Source organism: Argentina silus (assembly GCF_951799395.1).
Source record: "Argentina silus genome assembly, chromosome: 14".
Taxonomy (NCBI): domain Eukaryota; kingdom Metazoa; phylum Chordata; class Actinopteri; order Argentiniformes; family Argentinidae; genus Argentina; species Argentina silus.
The window spans coordinates 11,058,458-11,084,852 of NC_139668.1; the positions used below are offsets into that span (position 1 = coordinate 11,058,458).

Here is a 26,395-nt window from a genome sequence, read left to right on the forward strand (position 1 = left end):
TGTTTGCACGCATGCACGCACGCACGCACGCACGCACACACGCACACACGCACGCACGCACGCACGCACGCACACACACACACATACACACACATACACACACATACACATCCCAGGGAATAAAAAAAATCAGGTTGGATCAGTATTTGCATAATTTGTACAACAGTGCTCCTTGCCATAATGAGTTTGTACATTAGCAATTTTTTTTTCAGACTGCTGAAGTAGATACTGTTTGAAATGATATATCTATGCTTGGGAGGTTTACATATAATAATGCAGGTTCATCTGTGTTTTTGTCCTGTGGGTAATTTTTCATGGTTCTTTTTTACATTGAATGTGGAGAGAGCTAAGAAAATGATTTAATTTAAAAGATAATTTCATAACAGGTTCATTATCAATTCATTATTTAACCCAGCCTGAATGCATGGCATCATTGCTTTTTGATGTTCAGTACATTAATCATTTGAAACATTGATTAAAATTACCAGAAAGAGCGAAAGGACCAGGAATGGAAGAAAGACGGCCTATGTGAGGCTGAGCAGTGGTTCAATGTCAAATTTTGCCACCACTTTAGACTAGCCTGGGCCAAATGTCAACCAATAGTCCCAAAAGTGTCAGCTTTGGCTAACTGGTTCACACTAACAGGCCATGGGATCTGAGAGGAGGACCTTCTTATGACTGTAGCCAGGGAGGGATACAGTTAGATTAATTTATCACAACTTTGATAACAAAACATATCAGCATTGTGGACATAAACAAAGAGTCATGCACGTCCTTGTTCCTTATAACAAGAGAGCGCCTTGACATGAACCAGATCTGAGGGATCTTTGCTTGAACTATCATTCTCTTCTCATCATCATGCCTACCTTTCGCTGTGTTCTTGCGCCCCCCTCTGGAGAACATGTGACATTAAAATTGTCGCTTGTAACTATGGGAACGAGACCGAGTTGCTTTGCGGGTGCACTAACTTCAGGATGTGGTAACGCAGGTAAGAGAAAGTTTTAAAAGTTCGTTCGCTCGCTATTTCTTAAGAGGTTAATTATTTGTCAAAACGCAAAGTCAATAACTGACAATGTTTTGCAGACAATAATAAGACAAGCTATGGCAAAAATTACTGTTTATAGCGAGTTAACAATACAGCGTTGCAAAATCACTGTCAGTTTATTCCTAGCTGGTAGTTGCAAAATGTGGCATCCATCCCCCTAATTGAGGTCGCTCTTTGCCTCATTTAGGCAGGAATTCTCGGTTGTTTTCAGAGATGTGCTTGGCAGAACAATATGAAGTTGATCTGAACAGAAGAAAAGAGTGGCTAAAGCTTGGATTGTTATTGCAAAACAAGTGATACAAAACAACCTGCAACAATGCCAGCTCCTAAAAGAGACAGTCAACACAGTGGTGCAAGGAGCACTGCCAGGGTCAGGGATAGTTCCCTGGAACACAGCAGAGAAGGGAAGAATGACCCTATCCCATTGGTCAATGTGGCCTCTGTACCTTCACTACCACCACTGGAGTCCCAGGAACTCGTTCCCTTCTCTCCAGCCTTTATGAACGACCCCTTGCTTGGTCGTCCCCTCAGCACTGGAAACCTCTCCCCAGGTCCCACTACTTTAAGAGTGGTGGAGCTCCCCCGCATTGTAGCAGAGGTGGGCCCTGGGATGGCAATGGAGGAGTGCAGGTGGTTGGAGGGACCTCGTCGGATGGCCTCAGCCCTGGGTGCCAATATCCCTGTCAAAGCGACTGAGGTGTCAATTGAGGAGTCCTTAGGTGACAGGTTTGTATGCCATGAGCATGCTCACTTCAGGCGTAACCTTTTTTTTGTTGTGTTTTAGTTCCCTCCTGTGTCTGACATTGGTCTTTTATATGAGTAACCTACATGGAACTACTTACTTTCACTGTATTGTTAGATTTTACATTACATTTTACTCATTTAGCAGATGCTCTTATACAGATGCATTAGTCTAAAGTAAGTGACGAAACTTTATACATCACAATCATTGCAAGTAAGACTTTCTATAAGATTAAGTGACACAAACAGTCACAGTTTATTTTGTGTGTGTTTACAGTGCTACAGACAAAGTGGTTTCTATGAAAAAGCCCCCTGATCAAGAGTCTAAGAGTGGAAAAGATAGCAAACACAGGGAGCCTCTCACCGGGGAGGAGGTGGTTGAGATCTTTGCAAAGAAAAGACATCTGGGAAAGCTCCAGTTTTTCCACTTGCGAGCTGTGGATGATGGCCAATACAGGTATTGGACATCATGCAGGTTTAGAATCCTAGAATATCTAGCCTACATACTTTTCATTGGTCTGTTCTGTTCTCTTGTCAATCCATCATGGCCTGAAAATAAAGACCTTAAGCAGTTTTATCTTCTGAGAGTCTTCTGAGAGATTCACAATTGTACTGTTTATTGTATTTTTTGTTGCTATATTTGTTATAGAATTTGTCTATAATGCTTTTTATTTATTTACAGTTGAGTCTCAGTTGGAATGATGATGTAGGATATTCAAATGACAAAGGAAACAGACAACATCATCAATAACAACAGACATGACAAAATGAACCACAACCAAAATCAACAACTTTCTTTCTGTTGTAGACCGTATGACTTGCGCGTGGTGCCCCACAGCAGAGCAGGCTCGGATCATCACATCTTCTCCCCTACGTCTGTGCTCCACGTGAGGGATGGATGCAGTGCTGGATTCCTGACGCTGGCAGAATGGTACAGCGAGGCCTTGATGTGGAGAACCCTGCAGGATATCCCATTTTTCAGAGACTATCTACTACGTAAGACATTCACAAGGTAGACTTACTGTCCATTTTTATTGTCTACACATATACTTCACAAAGCAGCCTAACTGCTCACAAGTATCATGCTTTGTGATACATTTGTATTTAAATTCAAGAGAAGAAAAACAGTACAGCACAGATGGACACATTCATATTACATGATCACATTACCAGACAAATCTATAGTATATATCACAGTGCAGTCTGAGTGGCACTGACTTTTAACTTTGACCCCGGCACTTATGTCTCCTTTTTGTTGCTGTTCTGATGTCCAGGTGGCACAGAAACGTGCGCAAGATCACTCTTCAGCGCAAGTGTGAGGTACTGCAGGGTCTACTTCTCATGGCGGTGCCCCAGTTCAGAGATGCACTTTTTCATTTCTCCAGGTGAGATCCAAGAGATTTGCATCTCATCATTTGCTTTGTACAGAACATCAACACCACTGTCACGTAACATGTTCATTTTGGTCCATGATTATTTCTGAGATTGTATAAGAATTATGATAGTAATACTTTGTACATTTTTCATGTTTTCCAGACTGATTGAAGAACTGAAAGGGGTTCATTGGTTGCCACAGGATGAATCCAAGACGTACACACTTCTGGACTTCCAGAATACACTCATGAAAAAAAACCAGGAATGCCGGGGCCTACTGGAGAGATTCCTGCAGTATCGTGCTCTCATCCTGAATACGGTATCCCAACTTTCCTTATTCTTAAAGACACAAGAGGAATGACAATTTAATGAAACTGAATGACTGATACGGATGTACTCTTGCCAGGTCCAGGAAGACAGCTATGGGGCCCACCAGGAGCTGCAGTTGCGTGTGGAACGCTCCCAGCTGAACCAGCGCAGCCAGCCCCTGCACCTTCAGCTGGCTCACCTGTGCGACTTGAGGAGAGAGCTGGGTCGCGCGGAATACGTCCTGCAGCAGCTGGGCAATATGGCCGCAGTAGTCGACCAGATGATTGTGCAAAGCCTTGTTACCATCACATACAGAGAGGTCAACTCTTTCCTCAACAACGTCATGAAAGTGAGGAAAGAGAGCACAAAGCTTACCTACCTACTGTACAAAATCATCTTCATCCCCAATGAGACTAAAGGCCACAATGAGCCCCTCCATATTTTCCTGTCCTTGGCTACATGTTCCATATCGCTCCAAAGAGAGGTTAATCATGGCCAGCTCATCAGTCACATTTTTTTCCGGCAGGGGATTTGGGGCCTTTTCCTTTTACTAGGTGGTGTCCATATCTTGCATTTAAAATTGTTTTATTGAACTCAATGTGGATGAAAGGTTTTGATGTTATTTGATTGTGATATTATTCATATATTCTATTGATTATTATTGTTATGTTGCACTTGTCAGAGAGAACAACCACAGCAGGGCAGTCTCTTCCAAGCAGAGCTGATCTTCGGAGCAGATGGTCAGCTGACCCTGTTCCCGCCAATGCACTTGTTTCAGGAAGTGCTGCATGGGGCCCTGCTGTCAGTTGCAGACTCCGCCCTCCAGGTGAGACACTAATAACAACACTAAATCAAATCAAATCAAAACTATGTAAATACGATTTGAATAAAAACAGGAATTAAGAACCATAGAAAGCTTACAAAACTACTACTGTAAAGACAGGAAGATTATCAACTGTTCCCAGTTTGTTATCATCTGTTCCCAGTTTGAGTGTTCAATATTTCTCTGGTTACACTCTGGTAGGTATTTGACACTTGCAGTTTCTCCCCGGACTGTGTGACTGCCAGCACATCTCTCACCAGTGCTGCTCAGGAGTTAACCCCTGAACTGAGCCTTGCTTGTACCAGTGGCATATCTGCTATCACAGGTAAATAAAATAGAATACTTTATTATCTGTTAGGAAATTCTATTCTATTCTATTCCATCACAGGTTAAGGTAAACAGGATACTAGTTTTTCCATTGCACCGTCACAGTCCATATACAGTATACTGTATGTACAGTAGGCCTATACTGTATATCGATAAAGCTTTCATATAGAATATGTTGTTGCTTTTCCCCTTCTGTGTGTGCCTCTCAGCTCTTGGGGAGAAGGACAGTGAGCTCACTGGTGTTAGCAGCTTCTCATGCAAGAGGGAACCTCGACCCTTAACAGCTCCCAGGCTGGTGCTGCCCAAGCTGACCTCTCTGAGGGTGCAGGGCCAAAGGCTGCGAGGGCAGTACTACCCCTTGTCCAGGAAACAGCTTGAGTGGCATCTCAGCCTTAACACTGGGGCAAAGGAGGTACAGAGAGAGCAAGCCAGAATCACACAGGTAATTTTGTCGTTTCTCATTCTATCAGATACAATTTGGTCTCCTTGAGTGGATCCATAAGAAGTTCTGCATTTGCAAAACAGTGGGTGTATATCTGATTTCTGAGTGGAGTTGTTGACTCTCCCTGGACAGGAGGCTCTGCTTGAGTTCCAACAGCTATGTGAGGGACACTCCTGGTTGGTGGACATCCATATGTTCACTAGCCAATGGAGTCCAGCCTCTTTGGAGGCCATGAGAGGCATGCCTGCCTTACACTTTGAGGAGCATATTCAGAAGGTTCGCTTTTGGACAGATAGGGTCCGCACAGTGCCCCCCTCCCTCACCACCTCCAACAAGCTCCTCATCGTCCACTGCTCTCACATCCAGGAGAAGATAGGTGTGTGTGTGTGTGTGTGTGTGTGTGTGTGTGTGTGTGTGTGTGTGTGTGTGTGTGTGTGTGAGTGTGTGTGTGTGTGTGTGAGTGTGTGTGTGTGTGTGTGTATGTGTGTGTGTGTATGTGTATGTGTGTGACATGCGTGTGTGTGTGTTAATGTATTACCGGTGTATCACTGAGAGGACACCTATTCCTTTGTAGTTGTGTGTTACCTCACTGGCTTGTCTGTTTCACCAGGGCCTCTGTTGAACTCTATTGAGGAAGATGTCTCGACACTTCTGGTGGGGGAGTTAAAGCTCCGCTCAGAAAACTTGATTTCAGAGCTAAAGAGAGCTGTGGAGGGGCTTAAGACAGAACCCACAGACTTCAAAGACTTCACCCACTATGCCAGCATGGTATTGCACAGTGCAGTTTTCTTGTTATTTTATATAAGAGGATTTAAACCAGACCCCAAACCTCCCTCAGGACCCTACTGACAGCCAAAGTATAACCCATGTATCTGTGTTTCTAATAGTTACCTTATACTGTACTGTCCAATGTTTCTGTACAATGTTAATATTCTCCTATTTATAGTAGTTTATCATTGTATTGTTCGATACTGTTTGTAATATGAACACAGTAAAATGTTATATATGTTTTAATTAACATTTAAATTTAATTAATTTAAGTAGCAAATTAATTTTTCCCTTGCTGTCATATTTTCTTGCCTCAGGTGAAACGATGTGAGAAAATGTCTGATGACATGCAACAACAGCTAGAGTATCTGCACTCTCTTCAGGAGACCATCCGCATGAACTACAGACATATGAGGCCAGAGGAGCTGGAGCTGGAGGAACAGGTTAGCAGGCAGCACATGTAGCTGCTCAGGGCCCTAAGTTAAAACAGTAAGAAAATGTGCCCAAAATAACCATAGATTTCAAATAGACGGGATATTGGTGGTTTTGAAAACTGCAGTTAGCTGTTACTTCACTTTTTACTTTGTTACTATACTTTACTTAAAAACTGTTTAATTATCACTGTGTGTGTGTGTGTGTTTCTGTGTGTGCATTTGTGCGTGCTCTGTGTGTATGTTCTCTGTGTTTAGATGATGGACCTATGGGACCTCTTCGTTCCACTCCTGAAGCGAGCTGCAGAAATGGTGTGTGAGCGCCTTCCCTCCATGGCTGACACCTTGGACAATACCTTCTCCTCCTTGGCCCATGGCCTGAATGAAATGGTGTCCAAAGCCACCTCTGGGCCCTATCTGGACCCTACCCAGAATGCCGCACAGATGCTTACCAAGCTCAATATTGTATGCAGACAAGTGTATGCAATCTCTGCACGACTCAAAGAACTGAGCAGGACCAGTAAAAGTCTCAGAGGTGAGAGAGAGGGAGGCTGCCTGTGTATGCTTTTTTATATACTATATATCCATTCTATATTAACTGTATTATATATTATGCAGTACAGACAAAAGCTACAAGTGTTTTGTATGCCAATTTGTTCTACACTATCCATGTAATACTACATCTGTGTTCTCTCCTCAGGAAATCCATTAGATTTGACCTTTGTGACAACTGCCAGGCAGAAGATTGAAGCTCGCAAGGGACTGTGGGAGCTGATGAGTGTTTCCACCGCCCTGATCCAAGAGTGGAAGCTGCTTCTCTTTAGCAAGGTGTCTGTTCTAAAGGGCCTCTTTACTGATCAGCAAACTATAATCATAGAGAAGTGACTCAACAGTTTCAATCAAACTTTATAATGTACTGTGCAGTAGTTTTAACTTAAGAGCCTCTCTGATCATGATATTGCAATGCCTAACTCTTTAGCCTCTGTCTTATGTGCCAGTTTGTGGTGTCGAGGGCCCAAGAGAAGATAGAGGAGTGGCTGCAGCAGGCAGTATCTCTAGCCAGGACAATCCCCTCCCGTGACGCTGTGTTGCAAGAGACCCTGCAGGTCCTGGAGCGCTTTAACCTTCAACTGGCAGTCCTGGTCAAACTCAGCAGCCCGACACTCAAACACAAGCACTGGAGGAACATCTTCAAAGGTTAGAGTGTTAATGACAAACCTGACTAGTTACCTGGATAGCAGTCAACATTGCACAACTGCATAATGTACATATTACCACATTTCTTCCTTGTCTTCCTGTAGGCATGGGGTTATTGTATGCCCCAGAGTGGAACTTGACTGTGGCTGACCTCATGTCAAAAAAGCTGATAGAGCACCATAAAATGATCAGTAAGGTGAGGACAGTCAAGCTCTATCCTAAGCCCCTCAGTGTTTACTTTTTCTTCAAACTTTTTCTTGCACACTTCATATCAGACATGGGTATAAATAAAAAGTACCTTTAATTATTAGTATTTGCGTTTGCTTGAGCCTCCCTGGAGTGCCATATTGGTGATATTTTTGGGACTATTCTATTGTTTCTCTTGTGCCATGCAAACTCAAGCTTTATATCTGTGTGGCACCCTCTCAGGTCTGCCGGGAAGCAAAGGCCGAGGCGGACATGGAGCAAGCCTTCCGGAAGCTTCAGCGGAGCTGGGAGGGGGCTCTGTTTCGACTGGCCAAGTTCATTGTTACAGTGTGGCAGAAGGAAGAGCCACAACTTGGTGCCATACGAAGAAAGAAGCCATCTAATGGCCTAGAGTCTAACCACCAGTCCCCTAAACAGCACTCCAGTGACAGTGGCACGTTCACCATAATTGGTAAGACTCAACATTACTATTGGTATGTTGTTACTATTTTAGCAAAAACAGGATTGGTACTTGTTTTGAGATCTTATAGCAAGTGACTGTCTTTGGAAATATTTTTCCTGACACAATATTACTGAGACCCCTTGTTTGTTAGGTCTGGAGACGCTGCTTGCCCAGACAGAAGACAGTGTGATGACTCTATCCAACATGCTGCTCTCCCCTCATGTTGCTGAGTTCAGGCAGGAGGTGGAACTGTGGGTGCAGCTGTTGCAAGAACTTGGTAATGTGAAGTAAACAAAAAATCCCATTTTCATCTATTTAACCCTTATTTTACCAGGAAGTCCCATTGAGGCCGGATGACCTCTTTTACAAGGGAGACCTAACTGATCTACCTTGTAAAAAGCTTGTTCAGTAATTAACATATCCCACGCTTTTACAGTTCAGTAAAGCATTCATTCATTTTTATCTAAATATATATGACTAGATTTGACCAGAAATCCATAATTTCTTAATGGTTATGGACATCTATCATTTTAGTGATACTTTATGACACTTTAATGACAATGTCATAACCTTTGTCTTTCAGTAACACATTAAATTGAGACATATAGTTTAGCCTAAATGTACTGTACCTTGCTTTTGGCTTTTCACCTTGCATTATTTTCATTTGTAGAGGAGCTGCTTGATTTCTGTGAAAGGTACCAGCAGAAGTGGGTCTTCCTGAGCAAAATGTTCTATGAGAAGACCGTCAGTGTTCAGAAAGCAGAATTGGTGAGTTGAGAGGGAAATCTCTCACGTACTTGTCCCCTGTTCAATGTGCAGAGCTTATATTGATGTGATGATTAAGATTAACTTGTGTGCTTAAACTACGACATATGGGTTTTAGAACTGGACTAGAAAAAAAACTAATTTCTAGTAGAAATTTCAGCTGGCCAATGCCCAAAATAATAATTCCATCCCTGATTGTATGATGTTACATAGTACATTTGTACTTGCATAGTAAATTAGTTCAGAGGTTTGTGTTATTACTGAAGTGGAATAATAAGGAATGTACCTTATACCAATTGTGTAATAAAACAAGCCACTCCACTCCATATAGCATGCAGGTACTTATGTAACAATATGTCAGTACAGTGTTGTGACTAGTGTAATTACAGTGTTACTATACAGGTATAGGGGCAATTTTAATGTAAATTGCTACACATTCTCTTTACTACAGTTGGAGAGGTTCTGTCCTGTGGACAAGACGTTCAGGGAGATGATTCAGACTACATTGAGTGACCCGCATGTGTTAAACATTGTTCGGCTCAGGAAGACTAAACCGGAGAACTGCCGCTTCTACGGGTTTAGCCTTCGTGTGCTCTTCATAGAGGGTCTGTCCACAATGGAGGGTATATCCAACCAGCTTCTTTATCTCCTGGACTCACCCCGTGGGGAGTTCCCTAGACTCTGCTTCCTGAGTGATGGGGAGGTGATCAAACTCCTCTCTCTGCATCCTACACCCTCTGCACTACTCCCTCTAGTGCGTAAGTGCTTCAGAGGCGTGCGCTGGCTGGAAGTGGACAACAACAGTGACACGGCCCACAACATGACAGATCTGAGTAGTGGGCTGGATCTTTCAGACACCCAGATGTGGGTTCGGGGTGTCTATGGGAGTCTCAGAGAGCATGTGCCCTTTCTGTGTCCCCTGGAGCCCAACCTCAACCCCCTGGCTTGGCTCGGTCTTCTGGAGCAGCAGCTACAACAAGCCATGATGCAGCTCATGAAGCAGTGCGCCGTGGCATGCCAACAGGTCGAGCCATTAGACAGGGACTCGGAGAGCGAGACGAAAACTGGCAACACCCCATCACCTGATCCCTTTCGCTTCTCCAGCTCATCAGGCTTCCTTAGAAAGGAAGAGGGGAAAGAAGCAGTAGGAGTAAGTGAGTTGCCAACTCTGTGGAATGTACTCTCTGACTACCCCCTGCAATGCCTTCTAGTGGCTGAGGAGGCTATATGGTGCACTGAAGTTCAAAAGGCTCACCAGGCCTCAGCCCCAGTCAAGTGGACCCGCATGAAAGCACGAAACACCTCCAAGCTTCTAAGCTTGTGTCAGGTCATCCGGGATGGAGTCACAGACGCCATTGACAAATCGTTGGTCACCCATCGCATGGTGACAGTGTTGCGTGCTTTGGTGCTGCTCACAATGAATCAGTCACAGCAGCTATCAAGGCTCATGGAAGTGAAAGGTGACCTTGAATCATCTTTTGAGTGGCAGAGTTTGCTGAAGTACCACCTGATTTCAGACAGTCAGGGTAAGTCACAGTCAACTCGAGCACAAGAGGTCAATGACTCAAAGGAACAGTCGTGCTATGTGGAAATCTTGGGCACTCAGTTGCCCTATGGTTATGAGTACCTTGGTCCAGAGCACTGGCTGATAGTGAACACCCCCTCCACAGATAGGGCCATACTGGGAATTCTCCTGGCTCTGACCAGCTACAGATGCGGCTTGATGAGTGGGCCTTGCATGTCAGGAAAGAGGAAGACAGTGGTTCAGTTAGGACGAGCACTAGGGCGGCAGATCATCTCTTTACGATGTTGTGTCAATACGAGCCCTTCTGTGGTCCAGCAGATGCTGTTTGGTACACTACAGACTGGGGCTTGGCTGGTGTTGGATTCTGTAGACTTGATGACACAAGGGGTGCTGTCGCTACTGGGACAGCATTTATCAGACATCCACCAATCCTTCTCCTTCCTGCAGAGAGGTACACATCACAAAGTGTTTGACCAATACACTGCTGACCTATCAACCAATTTTTCCTTTCCAAATAGGGAAGATACAGTTTCACCAAGGGACAGCTGTGAAGACATGGGGAAAGGGTACAAGAAGTCTGATGAGCTGGAGTGCCAGATGTCTTTTGCTGGGAAAACCATGTTTGCCAAACTGAGCTATGGCTGTGTTATCATCTCATCAAGAGGGTATACAACCGAGATTCCAGAGAACCTTCGTGTGTCGACCAGGCCGATTTCGTTGACCCACCCCAACTACAGGATCATCACAGAAGTCCTGCTAGCCTCCCTGGGGTTCTCAGAGGCCATATCTTTAAGCCGTCGTCTCATCTCTCTCTTCAGCCTGGCCAAAGACTCACTCTGCCTGCCTGATTCAATTAGTGGTGACCAGACCTCCTGGCTTGTTCTTCTCAGAAACGTCATCACTGCCTCTGGTACACACTTACAGAGCACCAGCTGTCAAGAGGTGATCGATAAGGAGAAAGTGTTACATGACAAACCTGACAGTGGAAAGCCTCCTCTTGATGTGATTCTCAAGCCTGAGGAAGACAGAGGTCCCCAGTCCTCTGGCTACAAGCGTGCTATTAAGTCTGCCGCGTACATCCAAGCTGTGGTCGAGGAGCAAGCCATTGTCAAAGGCGTTTTATCAGTACTGTTATCGGCCATCTTTGTACAAAAGAAAGTATCGCAATTCCGCACCATTTTTTATGAAATCTTCCCAACGGCGCAATCCTTCCCTAATCTCCAACAGTACACAGAGGAGGGGGAGCAGAACCTCCTCAATACCGCTGTTACAGAGGAGCTGCAGCAAACAGGGTTCCATGTTGATGCACGAGTGCTTCACAATGCCCTCAGCCTCTATCAGGCCATGAAGCTGTCACAGGCGGTTTTGCTGGTGGGCCCTGCTGGCAGTGGGAAGACCACCTGCTACCGGGCTCTGGCTGGAGCATTACGCAAACTGGCAGCCAGGGCAGAGGAGGCTGAGTTTGATGAGGACATCACCAACGCAGCAGATATCGCAGAGACATACCACCAATCCCCTACTTCCAACTGGAGCTCTGTTGACACCGTGGTAATTTTCCCCAATGCTTTGTCCCATGACGAGCTCTTTGGAGGCTGCTACGAACAGCAGGGGTCCTGGTGGGATGGAGCTTTCACTAAAGTACTGAGAGACTCGGAGCGGCATGATTTCTCAGCCACCGCCACCTCCAAAACGAAGAAGAAGAGAGGTCAGATGCGAAAGGTGAAGTGGCTGGTGATGGATGGGGACCCTCTAGGGCAACCTGGCTGGTTGGACCCCTTCAGCACTCTGTGCAATCCTGAGGACCCGTTTCTCTGCCTCTCATCGGGGGAAAAGGTTCGACCATCCCGCAAGGAACTGAAACTACTGGCAGAGGTTACAGACCTGGGGGATGCGGCCCCTTCTGCAGTGACGCGCTGCAACCTGGTGTATCTCACCTCGAAGGATCTGTGGCAGGCTGTATGGAAAGTTGAAATGGATGCTCTCTACAGGGAACACACACTGGATCAAGGGACCCTGAAGATGTGGAGCCGTCTAGCCGAAGACCTTTTCTCCAGCACACTCACGTTCCTCAGGCATAAGGCCCTCACACCTGTAATGCACAGTAGTGAGGGAGATGGAGTCAACAAATTCAGTAAAGGCATCACATATGGACTGCAGGAAGTGATGTCATTCATCAGGATTCTCCATGCCCTTTTGGAACAGTTTGGGAAGGGACGTGGATCAAAAGCTACAGCAAGGCAGACAGACAAAAGAGGTATTGTAAATTATATTTTAACAGACTATACATCTATAAGAAGTACAGATAACCATTTAAATACTTGAACTGAGATGAACTGTTTGTTTAGTTTAGTCAAATATCCTATTTAGTGTAATCTGTGCACCCCAAATTCTCTCTCTCTCTTCTTATAGATGTGACCCCTGTAGGAGTCCAGCCACCATGCACAGATGCTCTGATCCCCTCCACTCAGCAGGAGCTGCAGTCCAGGAACCTGTTTCTGGTGGCCTACATCTGGGGCTTTGGTGGACACCTACATCCCAGGTGAGAGGTTGTTAGGAGCTATACACAGTACAGGACAGACCTGAACTGTACTTTGCTGCCTCCGTTTTTTTCTTTTCACATTGTCCTCTCCAGCAATGTTACAGTAATGATAGTGGATGCATAATCCTCTTTTTTTCTTTATAGACATTGGTCACAGTTTGACCTTCTAGCTCGTGGGGCACTGTTTGAGAGCCGGTACAGAGTGGAGGTTCCAGCTGAGGGAACTGTTTTTGAGCACTTCTTTAATCTGAGTGAGGGGATGATGGGAGACTCTAGCAACACTGTTAACTGTTCCAGGAGCAAGAGCCCAGCGATGTCCTACCCGACTATCCCCCAAGTTTGTCCTTCCTTTAATTCAATTAAATTCAACAATATTAATCCCTGAGGGGCAATTAGAGGGCATTGTCAGTACTGTCAAACATGAATCAATGTGTACATATCCTATTGTTTTCATGTATTCTGTGTTTTATGTAGCTACTGTGTGCAGATATAAGTGGCAAGTGGCATTGTGTCTTCGTAGGGTTAGTAGAAGTACAAGTTAGTAGAGATTAGTAGAATTGTTAGTGACAAAAATATAATTAGTTTTAGCAGAGGGTTGACACAGCAGTACTTTTACATTTTAGCCCTATCCCACCTGTATTGTAATACATGAATGTCTGTCCTCTGTCTAATTACACAGTATGAGAAATATGCATATCTGATGGATTTCATGTTGGAGGCCCACCAGCCAGCGTTGCTGGTGGGAGAGGCAGGCTCAGGGAAGACCATACTGTGTCAATCTCTGCTGAGTGAGGACAGGCCACACATGCGTCTGCCCGCCAGCCCACATCTGAGATCCACAGACCTGCGCAACGTGCTGGAGAGCATGGGGTGCCACAAGACCCGAATGGGCACCATGGGCTCCATGATCAAACAGCATGGGCTGCTGCTTTTTGTGGATGACCTACATGAAGCCCCCTGTGGTATGTCTAATGTAGATTGAATTTAGTTTTTCCTCATAGATGACTCAATCTCTAAACTTCTGATCTTGTTTTTAGATGCTTTTGGAAAGACGTCCATGGCGCTGGAGACTCTGCGACAATGTATCTCAAGGGGAGGCGTTCTTACCTCGGACGGCTATCACTTTAAGCTTTTCAGTTCTGGAGCCATCAGCTACCTGGGTACCTGCAGCACTTCTGGCGTTGGCAACAGCAGCTGCAACAGGATCTCGTCCCGCCTTTCCCGCCACTTCTCAGTCCTGGTGCTTCCCAGTTTGTCTGTAGATGTTCTATTCTCCATCCACTCTCCACGTATACAACACTGGCTCAAAGAGTTCCCATGCATGCCTAGGTATGCAGATATGGCACACTGCATCATCACCGCAACTCTAGATCTCTATAATGCAGTGTGTGAGCGATTCCAACCTAACGTGCACAGGCCCCACTTTCTATTCTCACTGCATGACCTGCAGAAGGTGTTTCAGGGAATGTGCTTGTGGGCGCCGCGCATATCAAACAGGCAACCGCTTCAGAAAAATGTTAGCCTCAGGGGAAACCATCACTCCTCCACTGCTCTGCCATGCTTTGCTCCGGCCACTCTCGGCCCTGCAGCAAACATCCTCAACATAGCCCGCCTCTGGATGCACGAGTGCCTGCGCACCTTTGGAGACCGTTTGTGCTCGGAGGACGAGAGCCAAGCACTGGTGTTGCTGATAGCCAAGGTGTCAGCGAGAAATTACAGCAGTAAAATGACAGATAAGCCCCAGACTATGAAAGCGGAAGACATCTCTAGCACTGCAACCCCCAGTGTATGTACATCGTCTCCTCTAGCAACAGGCTACCCTAAGGGTACCCATCAGCATCCACCCACACCACACACAAGAGATAGTGGGGCCTCAACCCCTAAACTCAAGTCCCACTTGCCTATGACACCCACGAAACAGGAGGTGGAGACGTCTGATACACTGAGCAGCACAGACTCTAGCACGTGGGGCAGTGGAAGTGAGGACGATTTATTTGACGGGATCTACCCCAAGAAACAAGAAAACAAAACAAAAAAGAAAAAGCTAGTGAAAAAAATCCCCAAGAAAGATAAGTCTCATGCCCAAGCCTCACATAACATGACTGCTAACCCACAACAAGCCCTGAGCCCGTCTCCACCCAAAGGGCCCAAACCAGCCAACCATTCAGACTGGAAGAGGGGCCATAAACTTGCTGAACAGTCTCCACAAACTGAAAGCACCGATCCAGCAGAGCCTAGCCCAGCCAAGCCCCTTGTGCCATTGCAGCTTTTGCAGGACATGGAGTCTACTCTACACAATGTTGTCTACAGCCCTGAGCTTTTTGAGCCACTGCCTTCCATGGCTCAGCAGCACAATTTCAAACGCAACTCTGCCTATCAGGAGAGAGACCTGGGGCTTCTGGTGCAGCAGCTGGCTTTTGTGGTTAAAAGCAAAGAAGAGGAGGAAGAGGAGGAGTTTGATGATAACTACAGCAGTACCTCCAGCTACACTGTCCACAGCCAGAGGGTGCGTCAGCTGCTGCATATCCTCCGAGCTTTGCTCATACCTGGTGGGCACGGAGTTCTGTTAGGTACCGTGAGGGGCACAGGCCGGAAAACCACTGTGCGTTTAGCTGCCTATCTAACAGGCTACCAGCTGATGGAGGTGCATCCTGGGAATGAGAGTAAGCTACGTGAGATGCTGAGGGAGGCAGGCAGTCAGGCTGGTGTGCATGGTGGCAATGTGGTGATACTGGTCCATGAGGAGACCAGTCAGGTGGTCAGAAATGAACTACTGGTTGTGATGGCCAACGGGACCTTTCCAGGGCTCTACACTGATGAGGAGCTGAAGAATCTGGTGCAGAGAATCAACGCTCTCGTCAAGAATTCACGCAATCGCCTACGAGATGACCAGGCCCTTGAGAAGTAATTAACAAAATCTTTCAACGACGACTACTAACTGCTACAGACTAGCTACTGCTAACTTTTTAAGTCTTGTTTCCATTATTGTTTTCTTAAATTCTCATAATTTTTCTTGATACATATTTGAAAGCTATTATTTTTTACGCAGATACTTCAGACAGATCCAAAGGAATGTGCATGTATTCCTGTTGCTGCCTGTTTCCCCGGACAACAGCAAGATGCAGCCTGAAAATGCCTCAGTGGCACTGGCACACATGACCAAGGCTCTCAGCCTTTGCTGTTGTGTAGAGGTGTACCAGCCTTGGTCCACCCGATCCCTGGTAGAGGCAGCCTCTCGTCGTCTCAAAGAGAACCTGCAGATACCTGACTCAGAGAGCAGAGGTTGGTTCATCATCCTGACATCCCTCTCAAGCACCTAACATTTTATGTCTCTGTGCAGTGTGACATTATTCAGACTCCTGTAGAGATCCGTGAAACCAGCACCAATAAGAAGCAAGAATTTCCAAAATGGCGTCACGGATGGTGCTGAAACGACTGTTGGTTTTGACTACGTAGCACAAAGCAATCTGGGGTGACCAGGCTATTTCCAGGTTTCTTGTTCATTTGTATGATCCTTCTTGTTTCTTTTCTGATTTCTGCAGTAGACAGAGATAGCTTAGTGGCCAGTGTTGCCCAGGCCATGGCAGGCATCCATCAGTCAACATGGAAATATGCCTCGATCCTCCTCCAAAGCCTCCAGCCCGTCAGCCCCCAGACCTATGTAGAGCTGATAGCACACTTCTTTCACCTCTGCAGCCACCTGTGTGAACAGGGACGGGGTCAGGCCAACAGGTTAGGAGTCAGGAATTAGTATTATTTGAAGTACAAAAGATTCCTGAAAGAATAAATCAAGTTGACTTTATTCTGTTTTTATCCTTGATGGATAAAATGTTAATGTGTGTTTATTGTTTATTTCACCTATTGTATTTAACTTAACTTGATATGTATTTTAGAATGGTCAAATGATTAATTAATAAGATTAATTATTAATTAATTAACTCATATGTCTTATATTCATCCATCTGACTGTATCAGAGTGGCAACCATCTTGGCCCGTGTGAAAGTCATGACAGACACCGCTGAGCAGTACAGCCAGGAAGTTGTCAGACTGAAGACCAAATTTGCAGAAACACAACAGGTAAACCTAAACATTTAGTTGTAATTACTACAAGGGCTCTATGTGAGGCACTAAGTGAACACACATACATACATACATACATCTCTTTAGTGTGCACTGCACCACGATATGTAAACCCACATTAATGAAAATGATATAGTATCAAATATACATGTGTGTGGAAATGATTATAGATGTGACCTTAACCAGTGTCCTATCCATATCATATCTGCTTGCCTGCCTGTCTCATTGTCTGTCTGTCTGTCTGTCTGTCTGTCTGTCTGTCTGTCTGTCTGTCTGTCTGTCTGTCTGTCTGTCCGCCCTCCAGTGTCAGTGCCAGCTGCAGCGAGCGGTGGAAACAGAGCGGACCCTGTGTGAGCGCACTCGGCAGCACTGTCTGGTGGAGGAGAACAGACTCTCCCATCTGGAAGACCAGGCCCAACAGGCCCAGCAGCAGGCCGACGACACCTTTAAGGAGGTCCCACTCACCCCCTCACCTCTTTAGGACTACTAGGATGGATTGTTAGGCTAAGAAGTCTTATGTATCAATGTTATGTATTCATGCTTTATTTGAGCAGTGAGGTCATATGGAGATTAAGCAGGAAGAAGGAAGGAAGCACATATGTAGATGCAGATGATATGTTCTGTTTAATCTCACACCTACTCTAGGTGAGCCCTTTGTACCAGACAGCCCTGGATGCTCTCCAGTCCCTAAGCCAGTCTGATCTGGATGAAGTGCGTCACTACCGCTTCCCCCCAGATGGAGTGGTCATTGTCATGGATGCCATATGTCTCTTGTTCAAACGGCCACGCAACTGGGAGAGCAGTAAACAATTGCTGGGCCAGGCCAACTTCTTCCAGGTCAGAGGCAAATGAGATTTATTTTACTGTGTACCAGTCAGATCTGCCTAAAGGTTATTTTGATTGAGGGGGATTCTCTTCATGGTTTGCACATTGACTTTGCAGCTTAGCTTCATATTGAAGTTGAAGGTTGCTCAGGAGTTATTCCTTGTTATTCTTTTTCTTTTTTCACGAGCTTTCTTTTTTCAGGAGTTGGAGTTCTTCGACCGCTCCATGTTGAAGGACGACCTGTTCCATCACCTGGGCCAGATCGTGAAGAGACCGGCATTCCTCCCGGAGTCCATACGTGGAGTGAGCAGGGCCGCTGAGTCTCTGTGCCGCTGGGTGCGGGCAGTGTACCAGTACGCCTGTATCCAACGCCACATGGCCCCGCAGGAGGCTCGCAAGAACCAGCTGGAGGCGCGCATGGCAGAGAGCCGAGCCCGGCTACGAGTGGCCAGGCTGCAGGAAGAGGAGACCCGGGAGCGCCTGGAAAACATGGAGAAGCATCAGCAGCTTCTCAAACGGGACCTGGAAGAGCTGAGCGTACAGCTACGCATAGCTGAGACCCTGGAAAGAGAGGCTGCAGCTGCCGTCCAGCAGGTGGAGTGCCACATCACCGACTGGAATGCTGCAGCAGAGGTAACACACCAGTTAAAAAACAAAGTTTTAAAACAGAGTTTTAAAAACAAAAGCAATACTATGTGCAGAGTAAATAAACAAATAACAACAATACAACAAGAATACAACATCAAACAGCAACAGACAATAACAAAATTATTAATGAATCAACCATTATTTTCTTTCTTTCTTAGCAATATAGTTGAAATCAATTCACAATTCTTTTAGCAGTTATTGTTTTTTTCTATTATCTTCATATATTATGTTCTGCTTGAAATAACAGATAATGTTCTTTTAATAATCTTCTTTTCTATAGGAGACTGAGATGAACAATCAGACCATATCTGGGGATGCTCTGATCTTGGCTGCTACCATTACCTACCTGGGTCCCTTCGTGCCAGGTGTGCGCTTAGAACTACTGGGGAAGTGGCGGGAACTGTGTCTATGTGGAAAAATTAACATCAACCCTGAGGACCCCAGAACCACTTTACTACTCTCTGACCCTGTCTCCCTGCCCCCTGTGCCCCCCACGCCCCCTAGCCATGTGCCCATCCCCATGGGTACGGAATTTCAGATGGCGCTGGCTCGGGCTGTAGGGGTGGACCAGCACCTGGTCCAGGGTGTGCCTCCCCGCCTGGTGCTCAAACTGCTGTTGTGGGGGTATAGAGGGCCTTGGGCTCAACACTGGCCCCTACTGGCCGACGCGCAGCAGCACGAAGAGATCAGTTTTCAGGGTATGCTGCTGGCAGGTGAACATCAACTACAGTGGACAACGCTACATGTTGTCAACACTATGAACTCTTGACAGTCGATACAAATAATGAATGTTGTGTATTGTTATCCCTGTACTATATGTTCTCTTACCAGGGCAGCTTCCCAGGGAGGATGCCGCATGTCAGAGAGATGGAGAGTATGGCCTGATGGTCAGTGCCGATGACCCAAACCTGCTGGACAAAGTGAGCCAGGGTGCAGACAAAGGTGAGGCCACAGTAGAGTACTGGACGTACATGTTGATAGTCTGGTTGCCCAGCCAGTGTAACATTTTCATATTTCACACTTGAAACTGTTCATATTGACATTGTGAATTATTTAGTGTGTGACTGTAAGTTGCCTGTGATTTCTGTGAATTTGTTTGTATACTGGGCTGTATATGCTGACCTGAACAAAATGATTTTTTTTGTAAGTGGACAATAAAGGTAATCTAATCTAAACTAATGTAGTCTAATCTAAAGCTTTGTTCACACTGCAGGCCTTAATGCTCAAATCTGTTTTGTTTTTAAAAAAAAAAACGTTTTGGAATACTGACTGTTCAAACAGCATTTACAAGTGACCAAATCAGATTTGTGTGCGATCAGACAGAGTAGTCTTAAGATGACATGGCTATGATAGTGCAGTGTGGTGCTTGTGCTTCCTCTAACTCAGTTGGGTGACAATAATGTCTGCCATGGAGGTTTCCCAGTTGCTTTCTCTGTTTCTCTGGAGAATCATGACTAGTGACAGAAAGCAACACACCTCTTCAGTACTCCACAAACTCGTCCTCCATGTTTGTTGTTTGTGTCATGAAGTGTTGATGTCAGACAACACTGTTGCATAGGGAGTGCAAAAAAATAGGATTTGACTGTTCAGACACAAGTCACATGGCCAGGAATCGTGTATCTGATTTCAAACCATCTACGTATGTATGTGGTTTGAAATATCCGACTCCATGTGTTTTTTGACTGCTTGATTGCAGGAAAGAAATCCGTTTCGAAACGGATATAGGAAAAATTAGGATTTCAGTCTACTGCCAATGTGAACACGACTTAACTGTTCTCTTTTTTGCACGGGACACATACTCCACCCACTGTGTCTGTGCAGGTTTGAGGGTGTTGGTGACTCATGTGGAGCGAGCAGTCCCTACCCCAGAGTTCATGGACATGCTAGTGCGGCCTGCGGGTAGCCGTTCCCCTGGTCTGAGACGGCCTGTTCAGACCGCCCATCCAGAGTTCTGCCTCTTCCTAAGCACCACGCTGCCTGTCAGACTGCTGCTCAATGGTGAGGAGAGGAGGAGGAGGAGGAGGAGGAGGAGGAGGGAACAGCTGAAGGGCTCCATGTTACTTAAGCTAAACAGCAGCAGCACGTTTATATGGTTGGGGCCTTGTCTTTAACAATGTTTTTTGACAAACAAGTGATTATTTAATGGAGCTTAAGTAAAATAATGGCCCGTTGTGAAATGGCTAGCTGCAGTATTTGAAACTCAATGATTACTTCCATTGGAATATCCCACCCTGTCTATTTGAAATATCACTGTAATTTGCTGTTTTGTTCAAGCAAAATGGAGCCCAAGGTTATCTCCCTGACCCTCTTATTCCCATAGAGATCCACCCGACTATTCTGGCAGAGGTGCGGATCATTGACCTCTCTCTGAGCTCGGCTGAGGTGCAGGAGCTCATGCTGACAGAGCTTGTGCAGGCCGAGTGTATGGAGCTGTGGGTTCAGCATTGTCTGGTCAAGACTGACAAACAGGCACTGCAGGACAAACTGTACCAGGAAGAGGTAACTCAATGAAAAGACCTGAACTGTACTTCTCTTGTTCATACTGCATGTACTTCTCTTCTCTTGTTTTTTTTTTTTTTTTTAGATGTCTTTTGATAGTCACAAGGTACTGGGAAATTGAAAGAGACAGAGATATATTGTTATGGAATGTTTGTATAAATTGGGGGTCATGTACGTTATGTCATCAGAAGAAACAGCTTTTAATTCAATTACATGCAGTAAGCTTTGTGTTTGCTTGGATGAAAAGCATGTACAGTAGCGTTGCATCAATTTGTTTACTCTTAAATGAATGATACAGTATATAGCTATTGATTCTTGAAGAATGCCTCATGAGCTTTGTTCAACTGTCATACCCTGTCATAACCCAAAATATAAGCTTGTTTTACTCAAACTTGTTTACTTAATTGTAAACAAACACTGTATAGCATTGTTAAAACTATCACTTTGGTCTCATTGATGGTCAGTCCTTGCATCCATAGCTCCGTCTATGAATTTGAGAGTGGTTACATTTCTCCAGCCCCACACCTCAGCTGTTTACCAAAACAAGTGATGGGGTGTCCGCTTTGTTGTTGTTTGTCATGAACCCATATTGTCATGAACCGGTTTTGAAACAGGGTTGCTGGGGCCACAACGCAAGTACTGACCACTTTGTGACCATATCATGATTCATCTGGCCCCCTCTGTCTTCTCAGGTCTGTCTTATGGAGTACATCCTCCAGTCCTTCACCCCTCTGCTGCAGGACCCTGAGTTCCTCCCTCGTGTGTCTGCCTGTCAGACAGCCTCCCAGATACTTCAGATGAAGATTGTGGAGCTGAGCCTGGAGCTGGAGCGTCACAAGCCCCTGCTGGCTGACTTCCACAGAGTGGCAGGCCTGGCCACCGCCCTCTACCGGGCCCTGCAGGAGGTCGCCCGCCTCTCCCCTTTCTACTTCTTCCCCTTGCGCAACTTCTTCTTTGCTGTGTGGGGGACCTTAGTTCTGAAGGGACGACTGGATGTGACCTGCGGCGGGGAGGTGGTGACGGGGGCGGTCATGGCAGAGATAACCCACAGGATGATATCTCACGTCCTGGCCCAGTACCGACCCTGCCTGTCCCAGGGCCATGCTACGCTCCTAAGGCTCCTGGTGTCTGTGGCCCTGTTCCTGCACAGCGAGAGCTGCTCCGAGGTGGAGCGGGTGGCCTTCCTCCAGGGCCTGGGAGACCTCGACCTACAAGTAGACGCTGCTGCATCCACACAGGCCTTCCCTCCTTCACCCTCCACCTCCTCTCCACTCACATCTCAGCCTGTGCTCCCTAGCTGGGTGCCCCCCGCCACCCATACAGAGCTCCTCCGCCTGGAGAACATCCCAGCCTTCAGAGGGCTGATAGCCTCACTAGCCAGCTCTCCCCAGCAGTGGCAGGAGTACCTGCGGTTTCCCTCCTCCACCGTGGTGGGGCCCGTCCCCTGTCGCTCCCACTCCCATCTTTCCACCCTGCAGCGGGCCCTCCTCTGGAAGACCATGCTCCCCCACTGGCTGGCGGCGGTGGCCGAGGACCTGGCAGCATGTCACCTGGGCCAGCCGGTGCGCTCGGCAGTAGCCGGAGCTCCTCACACTGGTTCCCCCGAGGCCCTCTCCCGCTTCCTGTCCAAACACGAGGGGCCGATCATGGTCACGCTCCCCAACCCAAGCAAGGAGGGCTGGGCCAGCATCCAACCTCTTCATTGGTTGAAACAAGTGGCCCAGTACCAAGCAGACAAGAAAGGGGTAATAGTTATGTCTTACTTGATTTATCATACATAATATGTTTTACGTATTTCAATAAGGCTGCCATAACCAACATCTGTGTTTATGTACAGTAATATGCTTCTAATTATCATTATCATTATTTAGGTGAAGGTAGAAGTCATCTCACTTGGAGCCAGATTCCAGAAAGAGGCCATCCTCTCAGCATTAGACATGGCTGTTCAGGAGGGCCACTGGCTGGTCTTTAACAACTGTCATCTTTTGGAACAATGGGATAATGAAGTGGTGTGTCAACTTAATCAATTGGTATCTGGTGCAGCCAAAGGTAAGGTACCCAAGCCAAGCGACTGAAAATATGTGTGTAGATCACGTTGGATTATATATTAGTTGACAAAAAGTTGGCTGCACCAGATTCTTTGTTTTAATGGAGAGCGGACATGGATTGATAGGCTTTCTCCCATTGTAAATCTCTAGGACGCCAAACAGATGTGGAGGCTGAGGAGGGGCTCATCCCTGTGGGGCTGTGTGCTGGTAGTCAGGTGCACCCCCGCTTCAGACTGTGGTTTATCACCCGAGGATATACCCCACTCTCCATCCCAGGTATTACAGTTGGAATGGGATCAATATTGCCTTATGGCACTGGGTGCCGAAAAGTAGATTCAATAACTGTATGCAATTGGGAGTAGAGTGTGCAAAGCTCTCCATCCTCAACCTCTTGAGAACCAGTATTTTACACCTCTCACCTCTCATTTTTTTAAACACATTTTTCATGACTTGGCCTTCTGGCTTGGGACTTCATGACTAAAACATACTATTCCCCCTCTCTCCCCGGCCAGCGGCGGTGCGTGTGTGTGCCCTGCGCCTGGTGTGTGACTCTCCCTGGGATGTGAAGGAGGAGCTGTGCTCTTCCCTGCGCCAGGTTGTATCTGCCTCAGCACTGTCTGTCTCCACATCTAGTGTCACGGCCTGTACCATGGAGCCCCTTCTACGATGTGCCATCCTGCACTCTGTCTTACTGCAACGACAGACCTACAAATACCTGGGTCAGGGCAACATCTACTACTGGTGAGATATGTCAGCTATCATTAGTGTTAAACAACATTGTCCACTGGAAATGTACATCAATCCCCAATCCCCACCCAGAGACACACACATATAGACTATTGGTCTTCATCTATCCTGTTGCGGGTAAGATTAGAAACGACAGTACAATCATTCTCCAATTCAATATACAGTAGCATGGTATCAGGTTTTTTCTGTTCTGAAGGACGCAGGAGGACCTCCTGGCACTGGTAGATGCCCAAGTTTGCATCTCCAAACTTTGTGACGACCAGACTGGGGCTCTGGAGTACATAGCAGGTAAGGCTGCACACTTATACCTACATAACAGGTCAAATTACTCTAGCTACTATTACCCTGTCTACTGTTAGTTTACCTCACATGTTTTTTTTACCTGTGAGGACCACAATGGACACAAGTCTGTTTATTTTATTGTGTTTTTATAATCAATGATTTTCAATGTGTGTATTATCAGATAATCTATATACAGGAGAGCTCCCAGTCCCATAAAATATTTTATTTTGTATCAGCAGGGCTTTCCAAAGAAATGGCTTACAGAAATGATTTAAGATATTAAAAGGCATTCTGACTTATTTCCAAGGACAGTATATGTGGTTAATATTAGGCAAATACAACATTTGTAAAGTATCCCGTCAGGAATTGGTGAAATGGCTGTGCTATCTGCCTCACTTTTTAGCAGGTTTTATAATCAAGTGTAGTCTTACATAGAGACGAAAGTCTGTTAGTATGACATTGTCTATTTTTCATTATCAGTGGAAAGATACTTTATGGAAATTAAAGATCATATTGATCATATACCAATTCTTAAAGAATCTACTCAAGTAGAGTAATGAGAGTATCTGTAATTCATTAACTATTGTTGACTCACATTGCGGAAGCAACTTTATATGTATTTTAGAATGTTCATGTAGAATTAATTAATTCATGCACTATCCTACTCCCAGCCAACCTGGTGTACGGTGGCCATATTGAGGACTCTGCAGACTTGGAGGCAGTGGAGAATCTGGCCAGAGCCTGCCTTAGACCAGCACCTCCTCTCTGGGGCAGTGGCCCTCACACTCTGGCAGATATCATCCACACCCCTGGGCGTTTTGGTACTGAAACACCACTTCACCACCCACTCCTAACCTGTTACAGTGTGTAGAGTACATTCTAGTTTATAGATCATACAGAAAGATTATGTATTGTTTACTGCATGTCCAGATTTCAGCAGTTCATATGAATATGAATTAATCTGTTCTAAATAAGTAGTTTGAGCATTTCCGTGACATGTCTCGTCTGGTCCGCAGACGTAGCAGGCCTACTACAGAGTCTGGAACACCGTGTTCAGGCCTTGGCCAACACCAGTGACCCCTTGGTGTTGGGCTTTAGCGCAGGTATGGCAGGGGAGCTGGTGAAGGTACAGAGTCACACCCTGAACATCCTGCTTCGAGACACCCAAACGCCCATTGGCAGGGTCAGGAGCGGCCCCAGTGAACTGACTCACCCTGCTATACTACCAGACCTCACCCAGGCCCGGGACAGACTACAGGCCCTGAAAGACAGTCTTGGACGCAAGGAGGATAGCAGGGTTGTGAGTGTGGGCACCGCATCCCTGGGTCCCCTACGCCACTTTCTCCAGGCTGAGTGGGACGGACTTGTAGACTTGGTGTCCTCACTCCTCTCAGAGCTTAACCAGCCTCTCATAAACCACAAGTCGACCGTCTCCTCCCCCCTCACCCTCTCAACCCTGTCCGGCTTAGAGAGGAGAGCAGAGCTGCTCAGGGCATATCTGTGGGATGAAGCCTCCAGTGGGCCACCCAATGCATACTGCCTGTCAGCTTTCCTCAACGCTAAAGGCTTCCTGGCTGCTATCATACGGGAGGCTGCCCATGCCAAGCATAGGGACAGCAGTAATGTATCTCTGCATTTCCAGGTGAAGAACTTGTATATTGTATGTGACTTGTTGCTTGACGTATTTCAGATGCCTTAATATATAAAAACAAAAAAGTAGACTAGAAAATCTAATCTGTCATTACCCCCCCCCAGATCTACCAATATGAGCAGTCAGATGCAGAGGCCTTGTGAGAAAGAGAGTCATTAGTCATTGATGGTCTCTCCTTCCCTGTAGGTACTGAGTGCTGCAACATCCCTCTCCTCTCTTCCCCTGAGCGGTGTGTACCTGTGTGGACTGGAGCTGAGAGGGGCACTCTGGGACACACGGCTAGGGGCCCTCCAAGACACCCTCTCCCCCCAGCCCTGTCTGCTCCCCCTTCTCTGGGTCAGAGCGCGGGTGAGGAACACTGACACTGTACAAGACCCTGACAGCCCCCCTTGTAATGCCTCCTCCCTGCCCCTCTACCAATGTCCTCTCTATGTGGATAGAGCTGAAGAGCATGAGAATGGAGACTGGGGTCTGGCTGAAGCTAACATCATCACCCGTGTCCCCCTTGTGGCCAAGTTAGACCCTGTACTGTGTACACTGAGAAGAGTCAGGCTAGTGAGTACCCTTTGAGTCATGACTGAGGTTCATCATTATTCTGACAGCAGAGGCTAAATACTGGGCCCAGCAGACACAATAATGTGGTTTATTTTTCGGTCACTTATATCCAGAAAAAGAGACA

The 26,395-nt window shown here is 46.2% G+C and overlaps 1 protein-coding gene across 1 annotated transcript; it reads left to right on the forward strand.

Annotated features, from left to right (window-relative positions):
- Positions 1 to 1,361: 1,361 nt before the first annotated feature.
- dnhd1 (dynein heavy chain domain 1) lies at positions 1,362 to 26,363 on the forward strand (the record flags this gene model as incomplete). The annotated part of the gene is made up of 43 exons (XM_083685095.1): positions 1,362 to 1,771; positions 2,064 to 2,243; positions 2,595 to 2,798; positions 3,061 to 3,171; positions 3,323 to 3,479; positions 3,567 to 3,818; positions 4,152 to 4,295; positions 4,494 to 4,617; positions 4,829 to 5,031; positions 5,194 to 5,437; positions 5,672 to 5,829; positions 6,147 to 6,272; positions 6,519 to 6,795; positions 6,961 to 7,088; positions 7,259 to 7,457; positions 7,562 to 7,653; positions 7,887 to 8,115; positions 8,258 to 8,383; positions 8,777 to 8,874; positions 9,323 to 12,650; positions 12,806 to 12,935; positions 13,080 to 13,272; positions 13,615 to 13,908; positions 13,987 to 15,839; positions 16,051 to 16,217; positions 16,478 to 16,667; positions 16,911 to 17,013; positions 17,321 to 17,470; positions 17,662 to 17,853; positions 18,043 to 18,474; positions 18,770 to 19,202; positions 19,321 to 19,431; positions 20,311 to 20,487; positions 20,810 to 20,988; positions 21,681 to 22,202; positions 22,272 to 22,733; positions 22,860 to 23,037; positions 23,187 to 23,312; positions 23,549 to 23,777; positions 23,980 to 24,071; positions 24,737 to 24,886; positions 25,082 to 25,707; positions 25,903 to 26,363. The coding sequence occupies 43 exons, from the start codon at positions 1,362 to 1,364 to the stop codon at positions 26,284 to 26,286; spliced, it is 14,163 nt and encodes a 4,720-aa protein (XP_083541221.1). The 3' UTR covers positions 26,287 to 26,363.
- Positions 26,364 to 26,395: the final 32 nt, after the last annotated feature.